Source organism: Sphaerodactylus townsendi, linkage group LG06 (assembly GCF_021028975.2).
Source record: "Sphaerodactylus townsendi isolate TG3544 linkage group LG06, MPM_Stown_v2.3, whole genome shotgun sequence".
Lineage (NCBI taxonomy): Eukaryota > Metazoa > Chordata > Lepidosauria > Squamata > Sphaerodactylidae > Sphaerodactylus > Sphaerodactylus townsendi.
This window is the reverse complement of record NC_059430.1, coordinates 116,508,633-116,533,753: the sequence shown is the minus strand read 5'-3', so window position 1 is coordinate 116,533,753 and position 25,121 is coordinate 116,508,633. Positions and strand designations below refer to the sequence as shown.

Here is a 25,121-nt window from a genome sequence, read left to right as displayed (position 1 = left end):
TATATATACACACATACAAGAGGAGAAACACGTGCCCTGGTGACTCACACCCAGTTCCTAGTGCCAGGAAGTGGCAAGAGGAGGAAATGACTGGTGAGGCCCTTTCATTCCCTTGCAACTACCCGGCACGCTGCAGACCCGGCGCTGTGCAGGCCCCGCCATGAAGGTAAGTCACCCTCCTCTCTCCAGCACGAGACCACCCAGCTCTCTCATCAGAGAACAGCTCCATTTGCCTCCTGTTTCCTGTTTCTGGTCTAATTTGTCAACTGGGAATATTTTCTGCCAGGGATTAACCCTTCGGGCAGGGTGACAGAACCGCCAGAGCCGTTGGCTCGAGGGAAATTGAAACCAGGTGTCCAAACTGAGATTGAGATAGTAGGAGAGGTGTCTCGGGATGAGGCAGGGCTCAGGCTCACAGTTTGGAGAGTAAAGTCGACCCAAGCGCTGCCCTCTCAGGTATCTTTGGCCCGTCTCCTCCACTCCATCTTTGTTTAACGTCCAGAGTAGTTTAAACAAATTGGTTCTTTTGCTACAGGAATTGGCTGCTGTGTGTTGTCATTAGGGTGAAACGCTTGGGCAGGATCATGTGGGGTGATTATTACCAAATACTGCAAATTTAAGAGGAGAGCATTCTTTGGCCCTTGTGTGTTTGTGAATATGTGAGAGAAAGAGAGAGACGCTGAGGGCAAGGAAACAAAAGAACGGTTCTCAGTTACAGCGCTAAAGGTAGGAGGAGATTTGTTAGTGGCAGTGAGGCCGGGCCTTCAGTGGGTTGGAATGAATCCAGCAGGAGAGGCTGAGAAAAAGCAATAGAAAAATCATGGTAACGGGGAAGGGGGGGGAGAGGCCCTGCTTGGTGTCGGTAACTCCAGCAGGCTCCTTTGGAGGAAGTGACGGGATCTAAAAGCAAAAAAAAAGGCTTCTTCTCACACAACTGATTCCTGAGTTCCACCTCTTTTGAGCTGCCCTGACGGCAGCAACATCTTCAGCGGTTGAGGTCAAAGAGATGCCCTCTCCGTTGCAAGGAACAGGCCAGTATCTTGGCTCTAAAGGGTGAAAAGAAAAGCACAGTCCCGCAGTCAATGGGATGTCTGCATCTGTAGGGAGCCTGAGATCTTAGAAGAGTTTGGAAGTCAGAAATGACAGGCTGATGGAATATCTACCACAGATGTGGACAACCTATCAGATTACAGATAGCCGGGCTTACTGTGGAGTTCTGTGTATCCATTCCTTAGATTGTAATCCTATTCACAACACCTGGCAGGTAAGTCCCATTGGGGGCTACTTCTGAGTCATCTTGCCCAGGTTTGGGCTGCCTGCCATCTCAAGTGCAGTCTGATCCAGTCCAAACCCATTGGTACTGGAGTATCTTATAGCTGAGGACCGCAGTGGTATTTCTATCCTAAGCTCTCCTTTTTCACCCCTTTCCCCCTTTTTTTAGCTTTTAAGTTTTGCCAGCTTGGGTTGCCTCTTGTTTGGTGCATTTTTGTTTTGCTCCGGTTTCGATGGGTTGTTGATTATTGATGTTTTCGGGAGCAACGCTGTCGCCCCAACTCTTGCCGAAATGTATTTAGAAGGCAGCCATTTTTCAAATTGTTTTATACATCATTTTCAATTGTATATTTATGGTTGTTCACTGCTCTGAACCTGTTTGTGGGGGGAGCGGTATATGAGCCAAACGAATGAATGACAACTCTGCGTAGAATTACGCTGTCATTTGAAATGTGGGAGACATGGCTATTAGAAACATGCACTGAAAATTTGGGTTCAGTGCATATTGTTAATGAAGAAAACCACATGACACGTGTTCAGGGTTGCTGTCGTTGTTGGTTGAACTTTCTTTTCATGTTCCACCTGTAACCTTTTCTATGTAGCAGAAAAATCTTCCAGTTCTAGAGGGTCTGTTAATTGCCGTTTGACAACTGGGCAAGGTGGGGGGGGGGGAAATCTTCAAAAGTCATCTTTTAAAAATTCTTGAAATATGACTCATGACTCTCTTGGGAGAAGAAATAAGCATGTGTGGGGAAAAGATGACAGCAGTTTATGACCACGGCTTTGTAAGCACGGCTTTGTAAAACTCTGCACCCAAGTGATTGATTGGTTCATAGATATGGATATGTGTGTGGGGGTGTGATTGACTTGCAATGTTTGTATATTTGCATACTTTATGCAAGCTTCATGAGTCATTGCAGGGGAAAGGATACTGAAGTTTTACCATCCACCATCAAACATCGTGTTCACCCACTTCTGCAACTTCTGAGAGTTTGGCAGATATTACCCACAACACTTTTTGTCACTCCTCAAGACTTTGACTTTTTCAGATGAAAACTCTCAGGAAGTTAAGTTATGCATTTGCAACCAAATCAAGGATGGTGGGCCACTGCTGAATCACGTGTATTAAAAAAAATTCAGTGGGATTAAGGGGGAGACATTTTCCGCTTAGTACAGCAATCCCCAGGAGTGCCCATGGGTGCCAGAGCACCTACCAACACCTTTTCTAGACAAGTGTTTCTAGGAAATAGTTGGGGCCAAGAAGGGCTTTTTGACTATTGGAAATTTGATCGGTTGTTTAGATTTTTGAAATTGTTGCCTTGGCAGCAGCTGGGACAGCTACAAGGATCTACACTATCCTACTGAAGTTAAGATGCGACAGCCATTTTGTGGATGGCTCCGCCTCTCGGAGCAGCCATTTTGTTGCTGAGCCCATCATGCGATGTCGAAATTCCAAATGTAACTCCACCTCTTGGAGCAGCCATTTTGTAACTGACTCCACCATGCCATGTCAGAATTCCAAATATGCCCACAGGCTCAAAAATTGTCATAGTATATAATTCCTTAAAGATGTTCAGCTAACCACTTTCCCAGAGGATATTTGGGGAGGAGCCTACATTCTACATTCTAATGCAAGGTTGTATTATTCAGACAGGTTTTTTTTTTAATAGATGACTATAGATTGTGGGATGTTATAGGCTGCCAACATGGACTGGTTCATTGACTGACAATATCATCTGCTGAATATTATTTTTGGTTCTATTTTGTTGCTCCTGTCTATCACCTTGGGATACTGCAGTGCATGGGACTGGCAGAATATCAATATTGTATTGTTTTTTTAAATAAATTTTACTGTCCAATCAAACCTGGCACGTATCAGCGTCATCATTTTTGTTTGTTTCTCTTTCAGTCCTTTCCCATCCTGCTACTTGCTCTCTTCAGCCTTATGGCTGCTGTGAACACAACAGGTAAGATGCCACCTCTTCATGTACTTGTCCAGGTCCCCTGAGGCGGGGCAATTGTCACGGTCCAGGACTCCTGGTGGGGTCCACTCTTGCTGACCTTCACCCACCGGTGAGATAAAAAACTTTGCAACATCTAAAGTTATTTTAAAAACTCTGTCCTCAAGTAGGTCTTTAACCTTTGACAATTCAGAACCGGAAAAATCTATTATTTAACCATGGGAATGACAATTTCTTACGAGGTAAATAATACCAAGGACAATCTAGTAGGATGTGTGTAATTGATTCAATCATGTCATTATACGAACATAGTCTATATTCATAAGGAATATGTCTATCTCGCTGAAGCAGAAGATTCCAGAAGACATAGCCACGGGGTCTGCAGAGAGGGGCTATTTAAAAATAACTGCCCCCATCACTTAACAATGCCGGGCTTGAAGCTTCACAATCTTTTGTGAATATCCACCTCAGCTGCTGTTTTTGGTGATGTCCAGCTGTCCGCTACCTTTCTCAAAATGCCAGCAGTGCCATGTTTGGGGAACCTTAGATTCTCGGCTCATGAGATTTGAATCTGAGATCCCGCCATTGCCCTCCAGATGCCCCTGGATCTGAACAGTTGTCATTTCTGCAGGTTTATTTATTTATTTTATTTATTACATTTATAGGCCTCCTGATCCCCGAAGGGCTTGAGGCGGCTCACAACACGGCTGTTTCAACAGCAAATTAATACAACATAAAATAACCCATTAAAACTCAGCAGCAATTAATAATCAATAATTAATTAAAACAGCAAGATTGTGTAACACATATACACATATACACAGGCGCCCGATCTAATGGCCAAAGGAAAGGAAAGAAGAAGAAAGAAGAAAGAAAGGGAGGAGATAGGCAGGGCCCGAGATGGAATTAGGGCCCAGCCAAGATGGTCCAGACAGGCAGCTTTGATTCCCGTTTCAGTTTCAGTGGGGGGCGGTGGAACCGCGGCCGGCCCCTCCAAAAGCCTGGTGGAATAGCTCTGTCTTACAGGCCCTGCGGAACTCGCCAAGGTCCCGCAGGGCCCGGACAGCTGGAGGTAGAGCATTCCACCAGGCAGGGGCCAGAGCGGTAAAGGCCCTGGCCCGGATCAAGGCCAGCCGCATCCTCGCAGGGTCTGGGATCACCAGTAGTTCTGCCGCCGTTGATCGTAGCAGCCTGTGTGGGACATAAGGGGTGATGCAGTCCCGTAGGTATGAGGTTGGGTGGGATGAAGACACAGTGGAGCTGTGTGTGTATTTTAGATCCCTACGCAGATTACGTTGAGAAGCGAAGAGACGGGGGGGAAAAAACACCTTGAAGGAAACTAAATGTTATGATTATTAATATAAAAAGGGACATTTTTGGAAAATGTAGTAAAGGAAATATTATAGTAAAACATTTTATCAGCCAGGAACAGAAAACCTCCTCAAGTAGGGCACAACATATGCTGCCTTTCTCAAGAATTCAGAAACGCATTGATGAGCGTTTTGCAGCCTGATTCACCATATGTTGTGAAGGCAGGGAGCCAGCTCTCCCAAACCTTATCTCAATGCTTAGCAGTGGAGGCAATGAAGGCCAGCTGCCGGAGGAACTTCTGGAAGTGCAAGAGGCAAGGAGCTGCAGTAACTGGTGGTTGTGGGTTTTCTGGGCTGTGTGGGAGTAGTCTGGTAGTTTTAGCTCACCTATATCTATGGCTGGCATTTTCAGAGTCATGTCATGATAAGGTGCGTTTCTCTCTGTGGCAGACGTGTTTTGCTCTACACTGTGCCATGGAGAGGAACACATCTCACTGTGACATGCCCCTGAAGACGCCAGCCATCGATGTGGGTGAAACGTTAGGAGTAAAAACTACCAGACCACAGGCCCACTGCCCGAAAAAACCCCACCACAGCCAGCTGATTCTGGCCATGAAAGATGTGGAGAAATGGCTCCTTCCCCCCCCCTTCTGTTTCCTTTTTCTTTCATCCTCTCCTTCTCCAACCAGGTACCAGAGATTTGGAGGACTAAGAAATCCCAGAGATACATCAGGAAATGCTACCTGACCTAGGGGGAAATGATATCTTGACCCAGCCTGACCTGGTCAAAGGAGGGTGGGGTCTGGGATCTGATAAATTGAGGGGAAGAGAGGGGCGAGGTCTCTTGGCTCAGGTCTCTCTGGAGGGGAGCAGAGCTCTTGCCTGAACTGGGAAGGCGGCATCCATTTTCTGGACCATGTGCTCAGCCAGGTAATGTGAGCTCTTTGCCAATGGCAACATTTTAAGCTCTAAGGACCTACCCTGCTTTCTACCATCTTTAGCCAGGGTATGTATTAGTGATAGGAAAAGAGGATTTGCGTTTTATCTCCTTTTATTTTGTAACCCTTGCTAAATCTGGTGTGTGCTAAAACATATGGTAATCATTTTCCTTTTAATAAATACTTTTAAAACCTTAGCTGTGGAGGAAAGTTCTCTGTACCACTTATGCCCTACTGTCTTGGACACGCTATGTAACCAGGAGGTAGAGGAAGGCTGGAGCAGCTTTTCCTCCAGGATCTCCAGTCTACCCTGTGGAACCCAGGAGAGGGGAACCAAGGGGAAACTGAGGCAGGGCCTCGTGGCAGTGGGGAAAGGAAGCTGGGAAATCCTGATCTTCCCCAGCAGGCAGTCCTCAACTGATCAGGTGGTGGCAGCATACCCAAAGAGAAAATTAGCCCTCCCCAGGAAAAGTCAGTAACTCCTGGGGTTGTGCAGAGTGTGAAATAGGGCCTGCCAGCCAAAAGCAAGTCTGTTTCACGCCACAATTTGGTGGCAGCGTGTGGGATAAGAACAAACAGAGAACTGATGATTTAAAACAAACAGGGAACTTGGAATTGGGGCAAACGCGACACACAGAGAGAGCAACGGAAGTTTTGTTTTCTCCGGTCAACTGGAGTAGGGTCAGAACAGTTTAGCTAGGATGGAGCTAGAGGAGCATGTGAGAATTCTAAAATGACCAAGCAACAGCTTCAGGAGGAATGCCAGAAGCAGAATATATCCTGTGAGAACAAGTCTGTAGATGAGACGAAGGCTCTCCTGCTAAGTAAGTTGATGGCAGCAGGGGCAGCTTCAGCCTCTCACTACCCAAACAAGCCCCAGCCCAAAGGGGATGCAGTCCGATCCAGGAGTTAGAACTGGAAAAGTTGAGGCTGCAGGCAGAGGAAAGAGATAGAACTCCAGAGGCTGAGAATCCCAGGAGGAGCAACGCAAAGAGGTGCAAAGACAGGAAGACAGAGAAGCCCGCGAGGAGAGAGCGAGGGAGGAAAAAGATGCTGGAGAGAAAGGAGAAGATGCAGCAGGAACAGAGGAAGCATGACCCTGAGATGTTATGCCTGCAGGAAGAAAGCAGCAGGAAAAATAAATGTTACCCCAAAGACTTTGCACAATACAGGAGGGGAGGACCCTCCACATATATCTTGCAAATTTTGAAAAGGCAGCTATGCAGTGGGGAATAGCAGAGGCCCAGTACATGTCCTACCCTCTGTAGCATTCTTACTGGGGAGCTGGCTGCCATCTATCATAGCATGCCAAGGGCGGATGGGGAGTAACTTTTAAAGATTTCAAGCTACTGTGCTTAAAAAGGTTCAAACTGGGGGCTGACCACTTTCGAGAAGCAATTTCGGTCTTATCCCCCCAGCAATGCAAAACGTATTCTGAATATGTGGTGAAAAATGAGTGAGATGGGGAGGAGATGGGTGGAAGAAGCCAAAGCAGGGGACTTTGAATCATTATTCCAGTTACTGGTGCTAGACCAACTCTATTCCAAACTCCCCAAGGAGCTGAAATGTCTGGTAAGGACAAGAGGCCCCAAACTGCTACTGAGGCCCTCAGAAATTGGGCGGATGAGTTGGTGCTGAACAGGGAGGGTTGGACTGGAGGACTTCCCAGTTGGGAAGGGAAGGGAAAGGGTTCCAGAGGGGTGGGAAGGCAGAGTCTCAACCAAAGCTGGAAGGGGGCTGCTGCTCGGCAGAGGTTAAGAAAGCCCCAGATTTGGCTAATTGAACCCGGGCTCAGGTTAGGAAATGCTTTATCTGTGAGGGCACCGACTCATTTTACAGGCGGGCGCGCCCACAGTTGCAAAGTAAAGACCTCCAAAACCGCCTCCAAAAGCACCAACCAGCCCAAAGGTAAAGGAGCCGGGTGGCTGTGGTGAACCATGAGTGTCTCTTTACCACAATGGAGCCTGCAGAAGCCTGGGGTGACTATGTGGAGCCAGTGTGGCTGAGGGACCAGCTGGTTCTGGGATATGCTGACACAGGTTCCTCTGTTACCCTAGTGCGAGCTGATCTGGTGTCAGAGTCTGATATTATGCCCAACACATCATTTCAAATCCAGGGGATTGGTGGGAGCCCCTGACTGTTCCTGGGTGGCAACGGATGCCTGTGGAATGGAGAGGGTTGGTGGGCCTCCGCAGGAATGGGGTTATGAAGGACCAGCCCTACCCTGTGTTGATTGGCCGGGACCTTCTGGGAGAGGCCAGTACTCAGTAAATGTGGTAACCCCGCAGCCAGACCCTGAGTGGGTGGGGAGAAGGGTCTCTGAGGAGACCAAGGACTCCACCTGCTAGGGGGGAGGTTGGGGCCCCAGGTACTACAGGGGAAGGGGAGCCCAGATAACCCAGGAAGGGGAGGGCAAACCCATCTCAGAAACTGAGGGTGGGGTGTCACAAAAGCAGTGAGAGGGGGCAGTTCTCCCCGACACAGCTGGAGGCTGTGGATCTTTCTGGCAAGGGAAGAGCATCTGTCTTGCTCTGGTGGTGAGCAGACAGAGGTAACAGGTAGAGGGGCAGCTCCCCAGGTGCAGCAGAGGAAGCTGGAGGGTTTTAGGAGGCAGAACTAGAGGGCGCTGAGGCTGGCTTTGGCTCAGAGGAGCAGATAGCAGAATGCTTGGGTGAACTAGAGGGGTTTCTGAATGAGGGTCAGTGTGACCTTAGTCTGGAATCACTTTGCCAAGCAGCTGTGGATCAAGAGGTGGAATTTTCTGAGACCCTGTCTGAGCAAGTGGTCTGGAAGCAGGGACGGTTGTACAGACTTTGGTTGCTACAGGGCAGACAGGTAACCAGGGATGCCGTCAGGCAGCTGGTAGCGGCAGGAAAGCATAGGAATATAGGAGGAGACATATGGAGTTGGCACATGTCATCCCATGTGCAGGGCATCTAGGAATCGACAAGATTAGGCAGAAACTTTTGTTGAACTTCTACTAGCCTAAGCACAGGATGTGAGGGCGTATTGTAACTCCTGTCCAATTTGTCAGAGAGCGGGCAAGAGTGGGTGCAAGGCAAAGGCACCTTTGCAGCCCCCCCCCCCATCATGGGTCAGGCATTCCAGTGGGTAGGCATTGACACAGTTGGGCCTTTCCCAAAACCTACCACCAGAGAGGGAAGAGGTTCATTCTAACTTTGGTGGACCATGCAACTAGGGTACCCTGAGGCAGTACCACTGGCATCCACGGATGCCCCAGCAGTGGCGCGGAAGCTCTAGTTAAGGTCTTCTGTCAGTTAGGTTTTCCTACAGAGATCTTGACAGACAGGGGCCTGAATTTCCTGTCAGAGTTGATGGAATGTCTGTGGAAGTGTTGTGGGGTGAAACACCTTAAGACTACAGCTTACCACCCCCAATCGAATGGACTCACAGAGAGATTTAATGGGACCCTGAAAGGGATGCTGAGGACATATGTTGATTCTCACCCCAGGACTGGGATGAGAAGTTGCCACAGTTGTTGTTTGCCTACAGGAGGTTCCACAAGAGTCTACTGGTTTCTCCCCTTGAACTCATGTTTTGGGAGAAGGGTCAGAGGGCCGCTAAGATCTGGTAAAAAAGGAAAGGTGGGAGGAGAAGATTCCTAAGGCAAAGAAGTCAGTGGTTGATTATGTTCTGTCATTCAGAGAACGGCTTAAAGATATGAGTGTTGTTCAGGAGAACCTAGCCAAGGCCCAAGCCACACAGAGCAGTTGGTATGATAAGACAGCAAGGTCTGCATTACTTGCAGGTTAGGGGACAAAGTGATGGTTTTTCTGCCTCTTCGCCAGACAAGCTGAAGGCGGCATGGGAAGGACCGCATGTGATTGTGGATAGGCTGGATGATATTTACTTATGCAGTGGCATTGGAAAAGTCTGGGAAAAAGACCAAGGTTGTACATGTTAATATGCTGAAGCCATATCTTGAGAGGAGGATGGTGTTGAATGTGACTAGGAGAGAGGAGGGAGACGAGGAACCAGATGACACCTTAGTGGATGTTTTGGCCCACTTCTCTGAACCTGCTCAGTGGGAGGAGCTGGTGTGGCCTGCAAGTGTACCGTACTGGACAAGGAAAGAATCCTGTCAGTGTTGCACAGGTTTGAGGATGTTTTAGGAAAGAACCAGGGAGGACAACCTTTGGCTAAGCATGGAATAGATACAGGGACCCATGGACCTATCCAGTACTTACTTACGGGTGAATGGGGCAGTGCTGGCAGATGTCCGGAGGAGGTAGAAGAAATGTTGGGACTGGGAGTGATCCAGCCCTCACTAAGCCCATGGGCTGAGCCTGTTGTCCTAGTGGCCCAAGCCAGATGGTTCGATTAGGTTTGTGTGGACTACAGGAAGCTCAATAGTATCACAAAAACGAGCAACACCCTATGCCTCGAATAGATACTCTGCTGGATATGCTTGGATCTGCCAGGGTGATATCCACTGTAGATCTTTGCAAGGGATACTGGCAGATGGAATTAGGAGCCAGAAGCCAGGACTTCAAGTCTGCCTTTATTACCCCAGATGGACTGTATGAGTTCACCGTTCTCCCCTTTGGCCTCAGAAATGCGCCTGCATCGTTCCAGAGACTGGTGAATAACTTGCTGAATGGCATGTCTGAGTTTGCAGTGGCTTACATTGATGACATAGCCATCTTTAGCAAGGACTTGGTTCACACACCTGGAACATTTAGCCAAGGTCCTAGGTGCCATTCAGAGGCAGGTCTCACCATCAAATTGAATAAATGCCAATTTGGGATGTCGGAGGTGGTTTATTTGGGACCACAGAGTGGGGAGTGGGAATATCACCCCAATGTGGGACAAGGTAGAGGTAATCCGAGGTGGAAGGCCCCAAGGACAAAAGGCAGGTCAGGCTTTCCTGGGCATGGCAAATTATTACCACGGTTTGTCCCAGATTTCGGACGATAGCAGACCCCTCTCCTCCCTCACCAAGAAATCCCCTCCCAGACAAGGTGGTTTGGACCCCAGCCTGTCAGGCTGCTTTTGAGCAGTTGAAACAAGCGTTAGTGTCCCTACCTGTGCTCAAAGCTCCTGATTTTGACAGGCGGTTCTTTGTTGCAACTGATGCCTCAGACTCTGGGATCGGGGCTGTTCTAATGCAAGAGTGGGAGGGCACCAGACATCCAATTGCATATCTCAGCAGGAAACTGATCCCTCGGAGAAAAACTTGTCTTCAGTGCAAAAGAATGTTTGGCAATTGTATGGGCACTGTGGACAAACTGCGACCTTACTTGTGGGGCAAGAATTTACCCTCTTGACAGACCATTCATCCCTCCAATGGCTGCAGACCATGAAGAACTCCAAACACTAAGCTGCAGAGGTGGTCATGGAGGATTCAGGAATTCAACATGAAGATTGAACACATTGCTGGACGTAATAATGTGGTGGCAGATTTCCTGTCCAGGAAGGACATGGACTCATGAAGCGAATGTCTGTATGTTTCCCTAATGTGTATCTGGCTGCAAAATGGCGTTGTTTGGATTTGCTGCAGAGCTCTTCTGTAAAGGGTGCTCCTCCGTGTGAATCTTAGGAGGGAGATGATGTGGAGAGAAATGGCTCCTTTCCTTCTGTTTCCTTTTTCTTTCATCCTCTCCTTCTCCAACCAGGTACCAGAGATTTGGAGGACTAAGAAATCCCAGAGATACATCAGGAAATGCTACCTGACCTAGGGAAATGATATCTTGACCCAGCCTGACCTGGTCAAAGGAGGGTGGGGTCTGGGATCTGATAAATTGAGGGAAAGGGCGAGGGATCTCTTGGCTCAGGTCTCTCTGGAGGGAGCAGAGCTCTTGCCTGAACTGGGAAGGCGGCACCCATTTTCTGGACCATGTGCTCAACCAGGTAATGTGAGCTCTTTGCCAATGGCAACATTTTAAGCTCTAAGGACCTACCCTGCTTTCTACCATCTTTGTAGGGTATGTATTAGTGATAGGAAAAGAGAGTTTCGTTTATCTCCTTTTATTTTTGTAACCTTACTTCATCCTGGTGTGTGCTAAAACATATGGTAATCATTTTCCTTTTAATAAATACTTTTAAAACCTTAGCTGTGGAGGAAAGTTCTCTGTACCACTTATGCCCTACTGTCTTGGACACGCTATGTAACCAGGAGGTAGAGGAAGGCTGAGCAGCTTTTCCTCCAGGATCTCCAGTCTACCCTGTGGAACCCAGGAGAGGGGAACCAAGGGGAAACTGAGGCAGGGGCCTCGTGCAGTGGGAAAGGAAGCTGGGAAATCCTGATCTTCCCCAGCAGGCAGTCCTCAACTGATCAGGTGGTGGCAGCATACCCAAAGAGAAAATTAGCCCTCCCCAGGAAAAGTCAGTAACTCCTGGGGGTGTGCAGAGTGTGAAATAGGGCCTGCCAGCCAAAAGCAAGCCCGTTTCGCCACAATTGATTTGGACAATACAGCTGTAGTAATTCTTTGTCGTGCTGATCTGCAATTCCTGACCTGAAACTGTATCTCAAAAACAGTTGAAGGAGCCAGAACAGTTATTTGTTTATTGATGGCTATTCTTTCTTCCAAAGTAGCTTAAATGGAGTTCCTACATAAACTGGAACTAGGTATTTCTTCCTTCTGATTATGGATATTGAGGATCTAAAACCGTTGCCCTCTGTAGGAGAAAGTGCATTTGGGAGAAAGTGGGATCTGTCCAGAGGTGGGATCCAGCAGGTTCTCACCAGTTCCCGAGAGTGGGTTACTAATTATTTGTGTGTGCCGAGAGGGGGTTACTAATTGGGTCTGCTTTTCCATTAGAAATTCCATTAGGTCCAAAAATCATAAAGTCCTGTTGTTTCCTATGTGGCTGGTTAGCGAAGGTAGAAAATGGGATCATTCTCCCTGTTGGGCTGTTTTAAAAACATGTTTTAGTAATATGGTAAAGTTCCTTGTTTAAGGAAAGTATCCTTCTTTTGATTTCTAGAAACAAAATTAAGTATTTGAAAGTATTAAGTATTTGACAGGCAGTCAATTAGAGGAGAAGTAGTTGTTTCTGTTGGCAGTAGACGATAGGACTTGCTATAATGAGTTTAAATTGTGGACAGAAAGATACCAGCAGGAAATTAGGAACTTTTTTTACAGTAAGAGTTTTTTACAGTAACAGAGAAATTATTAATGCCCCGCCCCTGGAATGCCCAGCCATGCCCCCGCCGTGCCCCGCCCAGCCCCATTGGTGCTACGCCACTGTTTGAATCCCACCACCATGGGAACCTGTTACTAAAATTTTTGGATCCCACCACTGGATCTGTCCCTTGGGTTGGTTGGGGTGAGCCACTGCTGGGCCAAGGGAACATTTTGTTCCCCCTTGGATCACATCCCTGATTTTGGCCTTCCTAGTTTCTTCAGTAGGTCAAGAGGACCTTTCCATTTCAGTGGAAGAACATAAAAGAGATTTCAGTCAGATACATGGGTATCTGAAACTCATACCAGACACATACTCATGGAAGGAAGACATTTCAATTGCCCCCCCAACCGTCTTCCTAACAGTGGCTTCCCGATTTTCTCCAAAATAAATCAGTCAGAAACTATTTGTATTTAAAAGGAAAGAATAAAGTCAAAAGTCACTAAAGCCTTTCCTACTTGCTAGTCATTCAATGAAGGTGTTATAGACAAATGAATTCTTGCTACAGATTCAGAAACTACAGCTTTGAACCTTGAACTGGAAGAGAATGTGACAACTACCGCACCAGAGTCCTTGGTTTCAACAGGTAAACTCCGCTACTCGGCAAATGATATCAGCTCAGTTAAGTTATATGACTTGTAATTCCTGCACTGCCCAGAGGAGGCAGTGTATTGACTACAAACACAAGAGTGGATCAGAATTAAAATAAGATGGGAACTAGAACCAGCATGGGGTGGGGCTGTGGCTCAGTGGAAGAGCCTCTGTTCAGCATATGGAAGGTTCCAGGTTCAATCCCCAATGTATCCAGGACCCAGCAGTAAGTGATGGGGTAGACCTTTCCTTGAGACCCTAAAGTGTTGGTGCCAGAGGAGACAGTACTGACCTTGAAGTGTTGGTGCCAGAGGAGACAGTACTGACCTTGATGGACTAACGGTTTGATTCAGTATATTATACACTATATGATGGAAACTGCAAGCAACAAAACTGTAACCAGGCTATCAATTAAGGTTGAAGAAGAACAGTATGCTCCTGGAATGGTCGTCCTCTTGCACCGAGCACACAGCTTTGGGAGAAATGCACATGGAGCGGTGAGGGTGTCCCCTACCTCCTTCACCATTCCATGTACATGCCTCCTGAAGCCAGGGTGTCCCCTACGCCTCTCACCACTCCATATGCATCCCTCCCAAACCTGGGCTGTCCCCTACCTCCCTCACTGCTCCATTTGCATCCGGGTGGGAATCATAGAGTTAGAGGAGACCACACAAGGGCCATCAAGTTAAACCTCCTACCATATAGGAATGCACAATCAAAGCACTCTTGACTGATGGACATCCAGCCTCTGTTTCAAAACTTCCAAAGGAGGAGACTCCACCACATTCCGAGGCAGCGTATTCCACTGTCAAACAGCCCTTATCGTCCGGAAGTTCTTCCTAATGTTTAGGTGAACTCTCTTTTCCTGCACCTTGAATGCATTATTCCTTGTCCTCATTCCACTGTGTCTGCTTCGGAACATTTGAAAGATGGTAAGAAGTGGCATCAAGTCGTGGACAACTTATAGTGGCCCCACAGGGTTTTCAAGCCAAGGGATGAACAGAAGTGGTTTTCCTGCCTCTGCATAACAACTCTAGACATCCTTGGTGGTCTCCCATCCAATTACTAACCAGGGCTAACCTTGCTTAGCTTCTGAGATCTGAAGAGATCAGGCCACCATGGGCCATCCGAGTCAGTGGCACAGTCACGGTAGGGGAGCCGGAAACAAAAGCAGGCTCCACTCGGGCATATGTAGTCACTGTGTACAAGAGAGAATGTCAGCAAGGATGACTTCTTTTAACTCTGAATGACAAATTTCCTTGGCCAAAATCGCTCTGCTACACCACTATTAACATTTCTAGAATATTCCCTTCCCTCCCTGCATCCCTGGATTGTGGATGGAGAAGTCTACCTCATCTTCCTAACCTAAGGTGACCAGATGGTCACCTTCGTGAAATGGGACGGGCAGGTAGGCGGGCGGCTGCACGTGGCTGCAGGAGCACATGGCCTTCTGGGGCACTCCCGTTTCCCGCCCTGTCACAGGGCAAGAAACAGGAGCGCACCAGAAGGCCGTGCGCTCCTGTAGCCGTGCGCGTGGGAGGCTGGCACACTGCCTTGCGCCCCAGAAGGCAGTGCGGCAGCCTTCCAAAAATCGGGGCACTTGAAAAAAACCACGGGACGCGGGACAAATTGTTTTAAGGCGGGACTGTCCCGCCTAAAGCGGGACGTCTGGTCAGCCTATCCTAACCTAATCTTTTTCCTTTGTTTCCTGGCCTCATATAGCAGAAGACTCACAGGATATGAGTACAACACCAAGAGACAGAAGCCTCCCAACTGAAGAAGACAGCACAACAACAGGTATATGACAGATGCCTTTTGTGTGCTTACTGGTTGAAGTGTGGCTGTTAGTGTCACGGTGTGGTTTTCTTGCTGTTTTCTGTTTGCAGGGGAAGTCTCATGCTGCGAAGCATCCCCAGCCATGCTGATCCAATCGGCCATTTTGCTTTTTGTTCCCTTTGTGTTTTTATGACACCTCTCTCTGGGGAGGTTCCTTCCGCATTTTTTTTTTCTGGTGCTGGATTGGGTCTGTTGATAGTACAGCAGACCATGTCAATTTCATGGGCCTATTGCGTTATTGATAGACCTGCAGCGTGAAAATTTCGTAAACCAGTGCTTTCGATCCCAGCCAGAAGAGTTGTTGTTTTCTGGCGAAAGGTGGGGAGGAACTGGAAAACCTGAACAAAGTGTAACTCATTGTGTAGGCTGGGTGGGGCTGGCGTGCTGCCACAGGGACTCAAGGTGGCTTACAAACTCCTTTCCTTTTCTCTCCCCACAACAGACACCTTGTGAGGTAGGTGGGGCTGAGAGAGTTCTGAAGAACTGTGACTAGCCCGAGGTCACCCAGCAGGAATGTAGGAGTGGGGAAACAAATCTGGTTCCCTAGATAAGCCTCTGCCACTCAAGTGCAGGAGTGGGAAATCAAACCCAATCCTCCAGATCAGGGTCCACTGCTCTTAAACACTACTCCATGCTGCAACTTCTGTTAGTCCAAAAAAAAAAATCTGGTCTGTTGACAGGTCAAATATTGTCAGTTATTGCCAAAAAGAAAATACTATTTTTTAAAAAGTAGTTACTCGATTAGAACTGTAAAAAGATACTTAAATCAGTAACAGGTTTGAGACTTCAGCTAATTTTTTAAAAAGACTAATTAGTTAACAATGAGTGTGAAACTATTTTTTAAGATGAGTAAATGTGAGTGTTAATGTCAATTTAGATTTTTATAAATGTGAATGAGTAACTGAAAAGTTTACACCAGCCAGTCATCGTATTTTGAAAATGAGATTAAACTTGAAATAAATCAAAATAAAAACAGCTGTTGCTAGCGAATAACACCCTGATAAAATGGAAACAATTTTTTCTACCTACGCATGGATATTCTTGGGTTTTTAAAAATATTTAACAATACATGTCTATAAAGTGCTGTAAAGGAGCAGCAGTGGCATAGGAGGTTAAGAGCTTGTGTATCTAATCTGGAGGAACCGGGTTTGATTCCCTGCTCTGCCGCCTGAGCTGTGGAGGCTTATCTGGGGAATTCAGATTAGCCTATGCACTCCCACACATGCCAGCTGTGTGACCTTGGGCAAGTCACAGTTCTTCGGAGCTCTCTCAGCCCCACCTACCTCACAGTGTGTTTGTTGTGAGGGGGGAAGGGCAAGGAGATTGTAAGCCCCTTTGAGTCTCCTACAGAAGAGAAAGGGGGGATATAAATCCAAACTCCTCCTCCTCCTCCTCCTCCTCCTCTTTCTTCTTCTTCTTCTTCTTCTTCTTCTTCTTCTTCTTCTTCTTCTTCTTCTTCTTCTTCTTCTTCTTCTTCTTCTTCTTCTTCTTCTTCTTCTTCTTCTTCTTCTTCTTCTTCTTCTTCTTCTTCTTCTTCTTCTTCTTCTTGTCGCAACCAATATGTGGGGACTCCTGGTGGGGTTTTCAGGGTGAGATGCAAACAGAGGTGGTTTTCCTGCCTCTCACCCTGGACTTGGTGGTTTGCCATCCATATACTGATGGGGGCCTCCCCCTCTAGCTTCTCAAGATCTGATGAAATTGGGCTAGTTTGTGCCATCTGGGTCAGGATATTTGACCAGTCCGTTCGCAAGTGTGCCACAGACTGTTTATTGGCGTAGGCTTTTTCAGATTCTGCAACAACAACCTCAAGCAGAATCCTTAGTTCAAGACCATTTTCTACAGAGCAATCAAGTCAATGACAATGTTTCCAGACAGCCAGCGGAGATTTCATAACACCATCCCTTTCCACAGGGCAACTGGACATTTTTTGTTTGTTTGTTTGTCTGGCTATTGCGGGTTTTCCAGCTGTGTGGCTGTGGTTTGGTAATTTTTGCTCCTTTTTAAAATAATATTTTTATTAATTTTCTCAAATATGATTCACAAAAAAGGAAATATATGCTGAATATGTTCTAATACTTTGGATCTTAAAATTATGGCACTAATATCATTTAGAGAGAACATTCTATAGTTTTATAGTTACCTAACCTTTACTTCCAAAACAGCAATAAGCATTTAATAATCACTTATTAAGCATCTAATAATTACTTATATCTTAATCATTAAGATAGTAACAAACTAATCATTAAGATATTAACAAATTAATAATCTTACTACTACTGCTGCTACTGCTACTACTACTACTACTACATAATTGATTCAGCCTCAAATAATAAATACAGTTCCCATTTCTCATCAAACTTTTTTTTTGATCACCTGTTTACAAAATCTGTTAATTTGGCCATTGTAGCATATTCTCTAACTTTGCAGATAACCTCAAACCACCTCTACTTATCTCTTTTCTTGAAAATCCTACAGGGTTGCCACAAGTCAAGCAGTGACTTGATGCCATTTTCCACCACTACACTGCCTTTCCGTGCGTACCAATCACATTATCTGTCTTTAACTCTGCAGTGGTATCTACAGTTGAAGTGAAAACAATGGAAGAAACAACTAGTAGTACCCGAAGCACCGTGAGATTCTTAAATACCAAAAGTGAGTATACAAATCTGCCCTTTGGCCTTGGGGCCACCCATATCAATAAGCTGAATAAGCAAACAGTCTTTTGTGGCCCAGGTCTAAATGAAGGGTATGATGCCTCTTCTATTTTTTTATCCCCAGAACGTTCCTCAGTTGCCAACCAGGATACAGAAGCAGGTAAGTAGAAGCTTTGAAGTGGGGTGGGGGTGGGGTGTTTAATTTTGCTTGGAGTCTTTTGCAAGTCTTTGGATGGCCTCCAAAACAACGGGCAACAATACCCCTCCTGGTAGCACTTCACAGTGATATGAAGTCGTGTCCTCAAAATGCATATATGCTACAAAATGGCCCCTCTCTCTTTCCACAGCTGCTGAATATCATGATGAAATTTTTAAATATGGTGAGTCCCAAATGGGAAACAGGTTTTGGTTTGGGGGGGGGGGGTTGGAGAGGGGGAGAGTCAAGGGTTCCTTGAAAGAGATGTGTCCTTTATTTGCCTCTGGCAAACAGGTTTCCTTTATTTGCCTCTGGCAAACATTACAAAAAAGGCTTCATACTGGTCTGCATAGTCGGAGTAGACAATACTGAGTTCTGCTCTCTCAGAAAAAGATGTCAGTAGGATTAAATATTCCTCCATCACAGAACTCAACATGCTGAACTTTTCTGTTGTAGATTGCTCCATCTAGGTCAGTGGTGGCGAACCCATGGCACGGGTGCCAGAGGTGGCACTCAGAGCCCTCTCTGTGGGCACACGCAAACAGAGTCCCCCCACCCCATATTTAGGCTGGCCTGGGCCGCTGGGCTCGATTATTAGCATTAAACCTAAGACCTAGTTTTGGGGAAGCAGTGTAGATAACCCTGATAAGCACTGTTAAACCCCACTGATTTTCATGCAAAGAACTAAAGCGCAATCCTTTACCTGGGAGTAAGCTCGGTTGCTGGCAATGGGGCTTGCTTCTGAGTAAACCCTCCTAGGGTTGTGATTCACCCGTTGGAAGAGTTGCGCAGTTGCTTCAAAGCAGAGCCACCGACTACCACGAAGCTTACTCCTGAATAACACACGCCTTGGAGCCAATCTCGATATTCAGGTTAAATTGCCATGTTGGCACTTTGCAATAAATATGTGGGTTTTGGGTTGTAATTTGGGCAATCGGTCTCGAAAAGGCTCACCATCACTGATCTAGGTCCAAGTGCCAAACTAGCCCTGCTTCCCCCCACCCCCCAATCTGTTTGAAAGTAAAAATATCAAAGTTCAATAATGCACAAAGTAACAGTTTTGACAAAGGCAGTGCATAAAAATAAATGGTAATTCTCATATTCGTTCGGGACTATATTCTAATGCGGAAACATACCATTTTCTTGACCGCTGCACCTCAACTGACCATACTAATGTCTTTTTATGAGACTAGTATAGCTCAGTATTGTCTACTCTGACTGGCAGCAGCCCTTCCAAGTTTGGGGCAGAGAGCAGTTTCTGATAGCACCAGTGCTTGAGACACTGAGCCTGGGACCATCTATATTCAAAGCAAGGACTTTTCCACTGGGCCTCAGCCAATCTCTGCATGTGCGTGACCTGAGATAGCAGCAGAACAGAAGAAATGTTTGGGCATGTATAGAATCCCAGGAGAAGCAATGTCCTTTTCAAACCTCTTTCCGTCTTCCACAACGTTTCTCTTCAGCCCCAGATGTTTATCAGCCCCAAGCAGTGGTGTACCTAGGGTAACTGGTGCCCTGAGAAAAACCTTGGTTTGATGCACCCCCCCCCCCCCCGCAATGGGCGGAGGTAGCCCTGCCCACTTGGCTGGGGGTTGCTCTGCCCTCCAGGGATTGGGTTGCTCTGGGGGGGATCATCCTCCACGACTGTGGGAGTCATCCACGACGGAGGGAAACTCCTTGCTCATCCTGCCTTGCTTGTGGGCCACCGTAGAAAGTGGGCGGGGCTAGAAATCAGGCCGCCCCATGGTGACTTTAAATTCCTGCACCTTGGGCAGCTGCCCAATTTGCCCAATGGGCAGTACACCACTGGCCCCGAGTGTTCTCTCACGCCTACGTGTCACTGGATGTTCCTACAACATGTTTTTCTCTTTCCCTTCTACCAGATTACTACTCTTTGCGCAAATGGGGTCTAATAGCGGCGGCCGTCCTGTTTATCCTGGGCATCCTGATTCTCACCTGTAAGCATGAGCTCCTGGCACGGGCAGGGTGGGTTGGGTACTGGAGATCTCATGCTCCATCCTATACAGAGCTGGGTGAGAAGGCAGGGCAGCATCCAAAGAGTTCATCAGTACCATAGCCTGAGCCCTTCGGGGGAAGGCGGTTTATAAACCCAATTAACAACAACAACAACAACAACAACAACAACAATAATAATAATATTCTGCCTTTCTCACTGAGGCCCCTTCCGCACACGCAAAATAATGCCTTTTCAAACCACTTTCACAACTGTTTGCAAGTGGATTTTGCCATTCCACACAGCTTCAAAGAGCACTGAAAGCAGTTTGAAAGTGCATTATTCTGCATGTGTGGAATGAGCCTTAGACTCAGGGTGGGTTACAAAACATGAAAACCAATTTAGGCAAACACCAAAATATCAACTCCCTCTAGTATACCTCGATATCACTAGCTGGGATGTGCAGGTGGGCAGATACCGTTATAGTCTTCCTATTTGTGGGCATCCTAAAAGTAGCAGGTTGGCCCCTATGTAAACAGGATGCTGGACTTGATGGACTTTTGGTCTGATTCAGCGTGGCTGTGTTTATGACCTTAAAAACAATGCCGGGGAGCCAGGATTGAAGAACTGGGAAATGATGCTAGCAGAAGGAGCAGCAGTGGCGTAGGAGGTTAAGAGCTCGTGTATCTAATCTGGAGGAACCGGGTTTGATTCCCAGCTCTGCCGCCTGAGCTGTGGAGGCTTATCTGGGGAATTCAGATTAGCCTGTACACTCCCACAAACGCCAGCTGGGTGACCTTGGGCTAGTCACAGCTTCTCGGAGCTCTCTCAGCCCCACCCACCTCACAGGGTGTTTGTTGTGAGGGGGGAAGGGCAAGGAGATTGTAAGCCCCTTTGAGTCTCCTGCAGGAGAGAAAGGGGGGATATAAATCCAAAACTCACTCACTCTCTCTTTTAAAAAAGAGTCTACGGCAGTGGTTCCCAACCTGGGGTATGCATACCCCTGGGGATACATAAAAAAATGTAATGGGTTTGCTAATATGGGGGTACAATTTTAGGGAAATGGGTTGCCGAGGGGTGTGTGAGTGAAGAAAGGTTGGGAGCCAGTCCTCTAAGGCAACAAAACTACCAATAGGTTTAATGCTTGAGCTGTTTTAATGAAGAAAAGGTTTCAAAGGTAGAGAACACTGTAAAGGGGAGGCAGGCCATCCTAGCCTTTTGGTCTCTCCTTCCTTCTTACAAGCCTGCTGCAAACGTCATGCTTAAAACATGGTTTAACATGGCTAGTCCGATCTCATCAGGCCTCAGAAGCTAAGCAGGGTTAGGCCTGGCTAGAGTTTGGAGATGGGACCACCAAGGAAGTCCAGGGTTGCTATTCAGAGGCAGGCAATGGCAGACCATGTATGTTCCTCCCTTAGCTTGAAAACCCTATGGGGTAGCTATAGATCAGCTGTCACTTGATGGCCTTTAAGAACATAAGAACAAGCCTGCTGGATCAGACCAGAGTCCATCTAGTCCGGCCCTCTGCTACTCGTAGTGGCCCACCAGGTGCCTTTGGGAGCTCACAGGCAGGATGTGAAAGCAATGGCCTTCTGCTGCTGCTGCTCCTGAGCACCTGGTCTGCTAAGGCATCTGTAATCTCAGATCAAGGAGGATCAAGATTGGTAGCCATACATTGACTTCTCCTCCATAAATCTGTTGATCTATGGCTACCAATCTTGATCCTTCCCTCCTCCATCAGCACAGTATGTTGCATACCTTGTGGTTAAACTCCCAAATGGTCAATGAGAGCATCATGGGGCTTGCCAAATTAAACCCTGCCTCCCAGCTGGGATATGCAAAGAGGTTTTTGTGAATTATCGGCCCTTTCTGCATAAATCGTTGAAAATGTTTGGAAAATGTTTTCAATCTCCCCTTCACCATGATGTATTTCCGCATTCATTCCCTAGAAACAATTCCTGGCCACCATTACGTGATTCTTCCCCTCCCCTCTTTTTTTAAAACGTTCTGTGTTGAATCGATGCTTCAGTGCCTCAAATCTTCTCGCTGTGATTCTCTATTCCTCGCACACTCGAAGCATCGAAGATTTTACCCCGTCCCCCAAAATTAAAAAAAAACACCCAGAAATGACTGAAATAAAACAGGCACGGGGGAATGGAGTGATCTCAGAAAATGGCGCAGAGGAGGAATCTCAGGAAAGCAGAGAAATATGGGAAACGTAGTGAATTGATCACACAGCCACTGAAGACGTTTTCAGAATGTTTCAGCCAGAGAATCTTTTTAAAAGGGGATTCATTTAAAACGCTTTGCGGCTGAAAATAAAACATTTCGAGGTAAAAACAATGTGGGACTCCGTGGAGGAAACGTTTTATTTCCTGCCTCAAAACGTTTTAAAACGTTTGTGCAAAAAGGGTCATCGTGACTTTTCAAGACCACACTTTGGGAAGGAAGTCTGGGGCCCCAGCTCATCAGTTCATGCCCCACTCCACCCCAAGAGCATCTCAAGCGGAATACAGTTTCTTTTCTTTAAGTGCCTTCCAAAGTAAAGAAGCCAAACGTATTGCATACTGCAATCACTACATTTGAGGCTGGAAACAGAAGGGAAACACAAAAATGTAAATTAAGAGACGTGGATCTGATAGGGTGTGTCAGAGGACTGGTAGATTGTATATACCTCGTCAAGAAGTGGGCTGGGGCTGCAGAATAGTTCAAATCTGACATTGCCAACAACTGGGATCAGAGGTGGGATCCAGCAGGTTCTCACAGGTTCCCGAGAGTAGGTTACTAATTATTTGTGTATGCCGAGAGGGGGTTACTAATTGGTGATTTTGCCACGTGATTTTTGCCTTAGTTACGCCCCTCCTCTCAGCAGTAGCGTGCAGAACTTGAAGCAGTCTAGCAGGAGGTGCACCAGCATGCGTGGCAGCCTGCGCCTGCGTGCATCCGTTTCCTGCCCAAGGACCGGCGCAGTGGCTGCGTCCTTGCCACAGCCCCGCCCAGGAATGCCCAGCCATGCCCCTGTTGTGCCACGCCCAGCCCCTTTGGCACTATGCCACAGTTTGAATCCCACCACCATGGGAACCTGTTATTAAAATTTTTGGATCCCACCACTGACCGGGATCTCCTAGTTAAGTTTCTGATTCTAGGAGGGCGAATGTGCCAGTAAACCTCTACATTCTCACTCCACTTTCAGGTGGTAAACCTGGGAAACTCCTACAATGCCGAAGGAAAAAGCGAACCAGGTGAGAATGAAACCACAGGTATCCTGTTCCCCTCTCCCCCAGACCCTTCTTCCTCGAGAAAGGCCAACCTACAGGGGATAACCTATACTACTGTGAAGTTGTGGTCAGCATGCTGGGCTGGGACCAGGGATACCTGGATTCAGCCATCATCAAAGGGGGACCTTGGGGCCTAACCTGACCTTCTTTGAAGGGTTGTTGTGAGGATAAAATGGAGGAGGGGAGAACCACCGTCAGCTCTTCTGGAGGGCTACAAAGGTGCCTAGTCTGTTTCAAAGAAAGATGTTAGTAGGGTTGTATATTCCTCTGCCACGGAACTCAACATGCTGGACCTTCTTTGTTGTAGAATGCTCCAGCCGGGTCTTAATGCCTACCGAGCTCTGCTCCCCCACTTTGAAAGTTAAAATATGTTTTGACATTCAGTTCAATTATACAACATAATGGTTTTGACAAAGGCAGCGCATAAAAATGAACGATAATTCTCATATTCATTCGGGACTATATTCCAATGTGGAAGCATACCATTTTATCAATTGCTGCACATCAACTGACTGTACTACCATGTTTCCCCGAAAATAAGACAGTGTCTTATATTAATTTTTGCTCCCAAAGATGTGCTATGTCTTATTTTCAGGGGGTGTCTTATTTTTCTGTGTTCTGTTCGTCAGGCATGCTTCCAAACAAAAACTTTGCTACGTCTTACTTTCGGGGGATGCCTTATATTTCACACTTCAGGAAAACCTCTACTATGTCTTGTTTTCAGGGGATGTCTTATATTCGGGGAAACAGGGTAGCATCTTTTTCTGAGACAGAGTATAATAAACACGCAAGATATTCTTGCAGGCCAGGCTAATCCCGGTTCAATTGCTTTGCAGAAACTATGATGTTACCGCTGCCTGAAGTTACTTCATGTCCTCCTAAGGACTGGAAGGGACCTCTGGAGGCTGCCTGTTGCTCCTCTGTGCTGGAGGCAACTCTTCTTCTCCTTCCCAAATGGAGATGTTGCTGCCTAGTTCCCTCCAGTCCCCACTTGACCTTTCTACTTGCCTCTTACCCGCTCCCAGCACCTCTGCCCAGCCTATATTGTATTTTCATATAGTCATTCCGTCCCTTTGTAGAACCAGAACACTGGAGAATGTATTCTCTTTGCATAGCTTGAATTAAGAAGGGAAATGTGTCTTGGCTCCCGGATTTGGGGCCAGGCTGCCGACACTGGAGGCCAAGAAAAACCCCTTTCTCCCTGCCAAGACGACTCAAATTCTGTAATTACAATAAAATTCTTGGTGTGGCTCATCCCCCCACCCCCAAAAACAACTATTGGATTCCATGGTTTGTTTGACCTCGTGCGTAATGTCCTTTTGTAAGAAAATGCACCCCGACAGTGGAATTTCATGAAATCAGTTGGGACAATGATAGCTTGCCAGATGGGGCCACGACACCCTTCCTTTTCATTCGTGGAATAGAAGAACGTGCCAGGGGTCCTGCTGGATCAGAATGGGGGTGCTGCCAATCCAATACCCCAGAATGGATCCAACGAACTTTCTACTGTTGAAAAGAGAAAGAGGCCTCATTGTTGACCACCAGGAAAGGCTATGCTTGGGGATCTTGGGAGGTATAATTAGGGGACAGTCGCGTGAGAACAAGAGAAAAAGCTGGCCAGACCCAACCCCATTTCACAGCATAGGAACATAGAGCTAGAAAAGACTTCGAGGGTCATCCAATCTAAACCCCTACACAAAGCAGGAAATTCATAACTATCTCCCTTAGCCTTGCCCTCAGTGACCTCTATGCCCGGAGGAAGGCAAAAAAACCCTCCAAGATCCCTTACTGATCTGGCCTGGAGGAGAATTCTTTCCTGACCCCCAAGAGGCAATGGACATTATTCTGGGCATGTAGAAAGAATCACAAGAACAGAGCCCTCCCTCTCAAGATCTGCCTCAGTTTACAGAATTTCCTTAGCCAACCAAGAAGGCTTCAGAATAAGAATAGAAGAAGAGTTGATGTAGAAGTAGAGTAGAAGTAGA

General features: G+C 46.9%; 1 protein-coding gene across 3 annotated transcripts; it reads left to right on the top strand.

The window, feature by feature from the left end:
• The first annotated feature begins 31 nt into the window (after positions 1 to 31).
• LOC125434372 (FXYD domain-containing ion transport regulator 5-like) lies at positions 32 to 24,411 on the top strand. Of its 3 annotated transcripts, none has more exons than XM_048499662.1 (10): positions 32 to 166; positions 3,182 to 3,239; positions 13,136 to 13,213; positions 14,941 to 15,015; positions 17,626 to 17,706; positions 17,833 to 17,868; positions 18,056 to 18,088; positions 19,788 to 19,862; positions 23,052 to 23,100; positions 23,973 to 24,411. In XM_048499662.1, exons 1-10 carry the CDS (start codon positions 161 to 163, stop codon positions 23,995 to 23,997), a joined length of 516 nt encoding a protein of 171 aa, XP_048355619.1. In that variant the 5' UTR covers positions 32 to 160; the 3' UTR covers positions 23,998 to 24,411. The 3 variants fall into 3 exon arrangements, with proteins under 3 accessions (XP_048355619.1, XP_048355618.1, XP_048355617.1); XM_048499661.1 differs by lacking the exon at positions 32 to 166 and adding an exon at positions 504 to 1,264 and having other exon boundaries at positions 14,944 to 15,015; XM_048499660.1 differs by lacking the exon at positions 32 to 166 and adding an exon at positions 515 to 1,264.
• The last annotated feature ends 710 nt before the right edge of the window (positions 24,412 to 25,121 follow it).

Excerpts from the sequence above, each read along its gene's own strand:
- LOC125434372 (XM_048499660.1), top strand. The coding sequence starts at position 1,151 with ATGGAATATCTACCACAGATGTGGACAACCTATCAGATTACAGATAGC. Across the intron at positions 13,214-14,940 it reads AGAGTCCTTGGTTTCAACAG|CAGAAGACTCACAGGATATG; the intron begins GTAAACTCCGCT and ends GGCCTCATATAG. Across the intron at positions 15,016-17,625 it reads AGAAGACAGCACAACAACAG|TGGTATCTACAGTTGAAGTG; the intron begins GTATATGACAGA and ends TTAACTCTGCAG.